At 50.4% G+C, this 8548-nt stretch overlaps 1 protein-coding gene across 4 annotated transcripts in view; it reads left to right on the top strand.

Moving 5' to 3' along the window:
• SAMD11 (sterile alpha motif domain containing 11) overlaps window positions 1-8548 on the top strand; it is a 218006-nt gene that overhangs the window by 29088 nt on the left and 180370 nt on the right. For 2 of the 4 annotated variants that reach the window (XM_024201647.2, XM_029913541.1), the window contains exon 1: window positions 6840-8213. The exons of 1 other annotated variant lie outside the window; for it this stretch is intronic. In XM_024201647.2, coding sequence (XP_024057415.2) covers window positions 7424-8213 — 790 coding nt within the window. In that variant the 5' untranslated portion in view covers window positions 6840-7423. Of the gene's footprint in view, window positions 1-6803; window positions 8214-8548 lie in introns of those variants that run through there. One more of the 4 variants, XM_024201646.3, reaches the window with a different exon arrangement.

Below are 8548 nucleotides of genomic sequence, written 5' to 3'. Positions count from 1 at the left end.
AGTTTAGCACATGTTAAAAGCAGTGTACCATGTCTACACACAACTCTTCCAACATGAAAGTTACAGTATGCTAGCTAACATGTTCCAAAAACACACTTTTTATCCTTGTCTGGACAAGACCACTGAACGTGTCGGTGTGTGTGAGAGAGTGTGTTAAGAAGGATGCCGTGACTTGTTCTTTTATGGTGTGTGGGTGTGTGTGTGTGTGTGTGTGTGTGTGAAAGAGAGAGAGAGAGTTAAGGAGGATGTCATGACTAGTCCTTTTATGATATTAATTTGGACAGGTTGTTTAATGTTATCTTCTTACTGACATTCACTCACTTTTGGTTGACCTAACCCAGCAATAGCTTCCAGCTATACACAGCTGCCTGTGTATCCTGTTGTTATCGTGATTTTAGGAAAGGAGGAAGGGAAAGGGGGGTGAGTGAGCTACAAGTGTTGGGACAGCGTCCAGCTTCAGATTCACACGTTGTGACCATTTCTGCCATGGTATTTGACACGATGTGTTTTTCCTCGGTAATAGCACAAATTAGAGTGGTACAAAGTGTGAGCATTTGAAGCAAAAGGAAAAAAAAAGCAGGCTTTTCTTTTTTTTGTATCACAGCTTTGATATCCCGGGTCTCTCGGTACAGTTACAAAGCTAATCGGTGAAAGAGTGCCACTGGGCAGGGAGAAAAGATGCATTTTAGGATGGGATTTGAGAAGAGGAAGCGGATTGAAGAAGCAGAATAAAGTACAGGGCGTGTGGCCCACGGCCGGAGCAGTAGAGGAGAAGGTTCTTTCAACAAGAGTGATTGTTCAGAGACAATGACTAGTGTAATGTTGGCCTTAATATGGGGCTCCTTATTCCACTAGTGTCTGTTATAAAAGTCTTTTACATCACACAGACAACTTATAATGTGGCCAAGTTCCTTGTTCTCAAAGAGCTTGGCTGAGAAGGAGCACTTGAGTTGATGGATTGATTGATAAATGTCATTTGGTAGCTTTCACAATAAACTCGGGGCCTGCTCCTGCTTCTGTTGAAGTCAGTGGAGATTTTAATGGAAGCAGGATCGTGACCTTTGATGCTAACCTTTTTGAGATAGAGACCTCAGGTGTGATTCTGACCCCCATTTCCCCCAGTGTAGCTGCACTTCAGTGGAGTTATCCTTGATTTAAATCAGTATGCAAGAGAGGAGAATCAGACCTCTTGTCTGCTAATATGTCTGCACCATGCCCACCTGTGGCACTTTTCAAAGATAGCGCTCTGTCAATCACAGGTGCAGGCTTTCCAATGTGCTGGGGGGTGCTTGACCCTTGGCTCTGCCCCAGGCCCCGTCCCCACCGCACCCCTTCCCCCAAGGTCCTGCCCCTGCTCCACCTCTTCCCTCCCCATTCCGCCCTCTCCCCTGAGCGCACCACACCCTCACTCTTCCCCCTTCCCCTCCGAGCCTCCTGCACCCCGCGAAACAGCAGATCGCGGCGGGTGGGAGGCGTGGGAAGAAAGGGGGAAGCGCTGATCAGTGGGGCCTCTGGGCTTGCTGACCAGACAGCAAGTGTGAAAAATCGGGACCGGGGTGGGGGGGTAATAGGATCCTATATAAGAAAAAAAACCCAAAATCAGGACTGTCCCTATAAAATCGGGACATCTGGTCACCCTACTCTGGGCAGGCGGGAGGCACTGGGGGAAAGAGGGGAGCTGATAGGAGGGTAGCCGGTGGGCACCCTCAGCACCCACCACTTTTTCCCCATGGGTGCTCCAGCCCCAGAGCACCCACGCAGTCGTGCCTATGCTGTCAATACATCCCAACTTTCTGGTGCTGTAACTGTGGAATTCTTAGTGTGGCATTGTCTAATGGCATGCAAGGCTCCCAAAGCTACCGACATAGGTCAGTATACCTAGTAAATGATAATGCAAACTATCGGGGGGGGGGGAATGCATGCCCTGCCTGGGGAGTTATTGGATATTTAGAGGGAGGGAGCAGATAGTTTAGAGATAATATCTGTGGCTTTCACATAAATCACTGCCCTCCCTCCTCCACTTTATTCTCTCAGAGCTGGGAGTGCCTAAGTCTTTGGGTTAAGTCTCCTGGCTTACAGATGACTTTTCTAGGGAAGGCGAATTTGGAGGAGGTGTTGTGTGAAGAGAGCTTGATGAGGCGAGATCTCCTTATGCCACACATGCTGTACCAGGCTGTTCTTGGGAAAGCATGCGAAATGCACAATCAGAGTGAAATGTGTGTTAGACGGGGGCGTTTGCAGTGTACAGGTTCAGGTTGGTGCAGTAACCTCATGTCAGTGTTGACCCTCTTTTAGAAAACAGGAAAGGAAAAAAATCTCATTGTATCCATCAGTGATTCTTTTTCATTCCAATAAATTGGTGTAAAAGATTTACCACTGTCTCAATTGGATTGAAAAGGGTAAAACCCAGCATTCCCGTGTGTGTGTGAGATTGAACAGCAGAACCCTTCTCAATATCTCCACACCCCTTCCCCAGAAGTCCCACTTGTGCCCTGCCTGCTGTTGCTCTTGCTGCCCGGCTGTCAAAATATCTCCCATAATGAAGCAGTCTGGCCTGAGGCTAGCATTACCTCCAGTACCGATCCCACTGAGCGTGACTCCGGCAGCACGGCTGGGCTGCTCGCATGCTGCAGTGAACACAGAGCATCACATGGCAGGGCTACACCTGGCATGCAACAAAAGATAAAAAGCCCAGAGTCTTGGCTGTTAGACAGCCTGACGTCCTCTGGGGCAGGCAGAAGCTTGATTGGCTCGGGAAGCGGTGTCATGGTTATTGGACTGGTCTTGCTCCTGTCTTTCAGTAAACTCAGGGCAATTCAAAAGCATGTTTTGGGGACAAACATATGCTTCCCATAGCTTGTGTGATACTGTCAAGGTAATTTTATGGAGGCGACCTGGGGAGAGGAATGAAGGAGAGAAGGTGTTGATATCTCTTTGAGTCACAACTCCAGGGATAAATATGGGAATGGTTCGAATACTCTGCCTTTCTCCAGCACTTCCCATCCAAAGGTTTCAGAGCACTTCACAGTCATTAATGATGTAAGCATCACAACTCCCTTTGGGGAGAAAGTGTGGCCCGTCGTTAAGGCACTGTCCTAGGACTCGGATTCAGTTCCCTGCTCTGCTGTAGCCATCATGTGTGATCCTGGGCAAGTCGCTTAGCCTCTCTGTGCCTCGGTTCCCCATTTATGCAGTGGGGTAATAGCACTGCCAGACCTCACAGGGGCGTTGAGGATAAATATTTTACAGATTGGGAGGCACTTTGAGGTCTATCGATGACAAGTGCTATATAGGAATTATTAGAGTTGGGAGACTTGGGTTCTACTCCCAGCTGTCCCACTAATCTAATCTGTAAATTTACGCACGTCACTGACCCCTCTGTGCCTCTGTTTCGCCTCGCACCCTATTGTCAGTCTCGTCTATTTAATGGCAGGGACTGTCTCTCACTAGGTGTGTGTACAGGGTTTAGCACAATGGCTCTCTGATCTCAGCTGGAGACTCTTAAGTACTATTGTAATACAAAGAAACAATAACAACCAGTTAAACTAAGGAAAGTATTATCCCCATTTTACAGATGGGAAAACTGAGGCCCTATGCATGTAAATCCAAAGTCACGCAGGAAGTCAGTGACAGTCAGTGGTCTCTTTGCTTCCAGTTCTGTGCTTTAAGCACAAGACCATCTCTTCTCATAACTTGGTCTACAATATAGCTAATACATTGCACTTGTCTGGCACATTTGATCTGAGAGAGAAATAAAAGACCCTGAGCTTGATTCAGCCCTAAGTGATACATTCCAGGATGCAGGGATCCTGGCAATGGAAAATGTAATATTATTTGTATTGCAGTAGCACCTCGGAGCCCCAGTCATAGACCGGGACCCTGCTGTGTGAGGTGCTGTACAAACACAGAACAAAAAGACAGTCCCTGCTCCAAAGAGCCTCCTGAGTGGGGATTGCAGGAGGGCAAGGCACCCACAACCTCCACTCCGCTGCAAGACTAGAGCTGATTAGTGCAGCCCCAAAAGTGGGCTGTACCTGCCGAGGAAGGTGCACCTGGAGGATTCCCTGATTCAGCATAGCCTCAAGCAGCCTTTGCCAGCCGGATCCCTATGGAGCTCTGATCATCCCTTTAAAGCTGACCTCACTTGGTGAAACCTGGGAAGATGCCAACAGTGTAAACCCTACCTGCCCTCCTCCAAGAACGAATCCCTCCTGCACACTGCACCCCACACTGATACATGGGGTTTACAGGACGACTCTTGCCCCCAGACTTCCAAATCTTTTCCAGCTCCTTAGTTTTAGCATTTGCAAGTTGCACCTTCTTTGTATGTGGTTCTCTGTGTTGTTCTGGTATGTGTGAATTTGTCAATATCTTTCTGATCTGGTGAATCTCTTTACATTAAACCCTGAGAATTCTTCTGCGGAGGCCAGAGCTGAGCAGCGTCAGGCTTCCCACTGTTGAACTCAGCCATCCAGACGGGTGGACTCCAGCAGGTGTTCTTGTGCTTTCGTTGAGCTGGGGAGGAGGTCAGAAGGATTCATTCAGTAGTAAATTATGGTGCTTGTGAGAGTGAGAGATTGATAGGACAGGCTAAAGTTTAGTGTGGGCAGGCAGAGAGAATATTTCCCCCAGTTCTGCCAGCACACCTCAGGTCTGTGTGGGAGCTCAAAGCCCTGCTGAGCCACTGCACAACACAACCAAAGTACTTCAGTTGTGGCCTGCAACAATGTCTGCTCTTCCAGGAATGAAACACCCATGAGCAGATAAGACATCTATAGGCAGATGTTTTCCATATAGGGGCTAGAACTGAGATTGCCACATTCATTTCATTTATGACTAACCCCAGATTTGAATTAAGTTCTCCAGAGATGAAAAGTGAGGGTGCTAATAAGTACTGGGAAAACCCCCTTGGCAAGCCAACTTTTTTTTTGAAGGTAAGTAAAAGGTCTCAGAGATAAGGAGGGTTTCATCACAGCTGTTTGCTAAGGGCTGTCTGGATGGCAACACAAGCGTGCTGTTGGGCAGGGTATTCAAGTCTGAATTCAGGGCAGTTGGGTCAGCAGGGTCTGGGAGCTGTAAAGAGGGGGGGTAGTCCTGTGCGCCCTCCTGGAGGAATCATGGAGACGTGGTTTCAGTGCATTGCGGTGTGCTAATTTCGATTCCAGATAAGCCAAGCCTACATGGCATGAAGGTGTTGTAAGTGAAAATTGTTCCAGAGTTTGCATCTTTGGGGAACAAACTGTAGCACGATCCTATGAACAAGGCTTGTGGTCAAGTAGCTCCAAGAGGAGACTGAGACCTAGCACTTCCGGGTTCCCTCCCCAGTTCTACCACTGAGACACCATAAGACAGATTATGCTACCCTTAATTAGGTGGAGTGGTTCTTTCTACACAAGCAGTCCATTGATTATAGGGCATTACCCACAGAGCATGGTACTATTCGCTGTGAGCAAGGGGGCAGAAACACCCCCATGAGATCTTGGGCTAATCACTTAGAGCCAGAATATGTACCCTTTACCTGCACTGGTGAGCAGTTACAGTGGGACGGATTACTTGTGCGGGTAGATTCCTCCCTCATGCCAGTAAGGGGTTCACGGTCTGAGTCTTGACCTCTTTGGGCTTCAGTTTCTCCATCTGTTAAATGGACATAATGGCACCTCCCTCACAGGTGTGCTGTGAGGCTTAATTCACCCAAGTCTGTGAAGTGCTTTGAGATCCTTCAATTAAAGAACATTCTACAAGTGCAAAGGATGATTATTATTTAGGAACTGCTCCACTTAGCCCCCTTAACTCTGCTGATGGTTGATTGTCCTAACAATGAACACACATCTTGTTGGCAGCAGAGTACGTTTAGTCTGGGGTTATCCCTCAGCCCCCCCAAATAAAAGGATATATGTAGATAGAAAGCTTAGAGTGTTTGTTACTGAGGTGGGGTTAAGGGTCAGGGAGCTGTCCCCTTCTGTCACTTACCTTGCAAGACTTGTTGGGCATATTTAATGTAAAATGCTGGAAATTGATCATTTCTGATTGTTTTCTCTTCTTGATCGCTTATTCCATCATAGCACATCTGTCCTCTTCAGGCTTCCTGTTATAGTGCACCCCACTGCCCCTTTGCACCCCAGTATAGGGAACCTGCTCTATCCTATACAAGACATTTACCATAACGAACAAGTTACTTAGTCCTCAATCATAATCTCCTGTGGCTATTTCCCAGAGACTGTACAGCTGGGAAAGAACTCATGGCATGATTGACTAGCATGACTCATAGTTAATTTATATTAAGGTTAATTTATATTAAGTCTCTTGCCCCTTGCCTCATGGGGAAGGAAAGATCTAACCTCCCTTTACAGGATATAGATTTTTGCAAGAAAGTCTCTAAACTAGTGTAAAACTGTACAGTGTGTATCAAGAGAGAGATCTACAGAAAAATGAACATAGGTTGTAGTGTGTGCCTTTCCCACTTGTCTTCACGCCTTTAACATAGTAAGTGCCCAGAGGATTTCCTCCCCCCCGCCCCCCATTCATTCATACGGCTGCATATTGACTTTCCAAAGTGGCACCAGGCATTTGCAACCAGCCCCACACCCTTGTGGGTGAGAAACGCTCCGTTTGGGGCGATGGAGCCAGCCTGTCGTCCGTCGCTAACCCCCCTCTCCAGGAGTGAGCGCTTGCTGCTTTTTTTTTTTCCCCTCTTTTTTTTTTTTGGTGTGTGTGTGTGTGTGTGTGTGTGTGTGTGTGCAAGCGCCTGTGCTGTTTAAATGGGCCAAGTTAGAGAAGCGGCGGCGAAGGGAAATCTTGTTTGGTCAGAGTCTCCGAACTGCATTGTGTGACTTCTGAGAACCTCGCCCTCTGTCTGTCTGTCCCGGGGTGGAGGGGGAGCCCCGCGCCCCCAGCCCGCCACATGCAGGGACCTGCGGGACAGGGGCAGTGCGCTGGGGGGGGGGGATACGCCATGTAGTGGCAGCAGCTCATTAGGAGGGGGGTGGCACAGTTGGGCTTTTATGATGATGATTCTAGCCAGGAGGGGAAATGGACTCTAATCACAGTAAGGACCGGTCATTAATAAAGCCATAAGCAGAGGCAGCGGCTCTGCAGCTTGCAGGGGAGAGCGGAGCAGCCCCGAAAAACTTCTTCTCTTGCCTGGTCAAACTAGTGGGGAGGGGGGGCGCGTTGGGACCCCCAGCGCTGTCCAGTGTGTGCAAGCGAGGGGAGGGAAGAGGGAGAGCAGGAGAGGGCAGGGGGCGCGGGGTTTAATTGTCATTATTCAATAAAGGAAAGCAAGGAGCCAGGTCTCCTTTGGCGAGGGGCCGTGTGGCGGGGAATCCTCCCGCGTGGTAGGAAGGTGGGTCGATCGGGGCGGTGGGGGGGATCAATAAGCGTTTTAAACCAAAATAATGTCTACGGCAGCAGAGACCTCTCCAAGATGTCAGGTGTTAGTCCGGAGGGGCAGATCTGTGAGCAGCACAGCGGCTCCCGGGTCTACGGTGCATTAGCCTCTCGGTGGGAGAGGGATCCCAGACAGCTGTGGTGGGGAGCCAGCGGAGGAGATTTGCTAGCGGGCTCCTCCGGGGGATACTACCCGCCACCTCCTGCACCCGAGCGCAAAAGGTGCTGCTGCTGCTGCTGCTACTGCTGGCGCATTTCATCCAAACTCCAGCCAGAGCGGGGGCAAGTTGCACCGGAGACATCAGCGCCACTGTGCTTTGGAGAGGCGAGGGCGCACCGGGAGCGCAGCGGCACCATGCCTGCTATCAAGAAGGAGCGACTTGACAGGGAGGAGATGGCCCTGGCTGCCTTTAACCAGCCCATGGAGACCTTACCTGACTATCTGGCCCCTTTAGCGGCCGCTGCCATCCCGGTGGTGACCCCCCACCCTCCGGCTTACGACCAGATCTTTGCCCACCACCACCGTGCCTACCTGGGCTTCCCCGAGACCCACCACCCGCACCACCCCCATCACCACCTCCCCGAGGACCTGATGCTGGAGCGCTTTTCCTCCATCCCGGATTTCCAGCCCTTCTTTGACAACGGGGAGCCGTGCATCGAGGTGGAGTGCGGCGAGAACAAGGCGCTGCTCTACATCAGTAAGTTATGCCAGGGCAGCAAAGGACCCTCCATCCGGTACCGGGGAGAGTGGCTCACCCCTAACGAGTTCCAGTTTGTCAGCGGCAGGGAGACCGCCAAGGACTGGAAGCGGAGCATCCGGCACAAAGGTAAGGGCATGGCTAACATTGCCCTTCGGGTAGGGGTGCCCCTTGGCACGGCTGTCTGCCGCGCACGCCCCTCTCCCCAAAGAGCCAGGCGTTGTGAAAGCGGGAGGGAGGCTGATGGCATGTGAGCATTGGCAGTGGGGGATCCCTCTGGGATCCCTGCCCCCCTCTTTAGTGACACCCCCTCCAACTATCAGATCCCCCCGATCCTGGGCTCTCCTGCGGGGGACGGGAGCTTGGGGATCGCACAGAGGGAGGGGAGGGGAGTTCATCCTGCTGAAGAAGTTTCATTCAATGTGGGCAGAGGCTGAACCAAGGAAGGTTGGGGGGAGACGTGT

Source organism: Terrapene carolina, unplaced genomic scaffold (assembly GCF_002925995.2).
Source record: "Terrapene carolina triunguis isolate 2854851 unplaced genomic scaffold, T_m_triunguis-2.0 Scaffold714, whole genome shotgun sequence".
Classification (NCBI taxonomy): Eukaryota; Metazoa; Chordata; order Testudines; family Emydidae; genus Terrapene; species Terrapene triunguis.
This window is presented reverse-complemented; position numbering and strand designations above follow the sequence as displayed.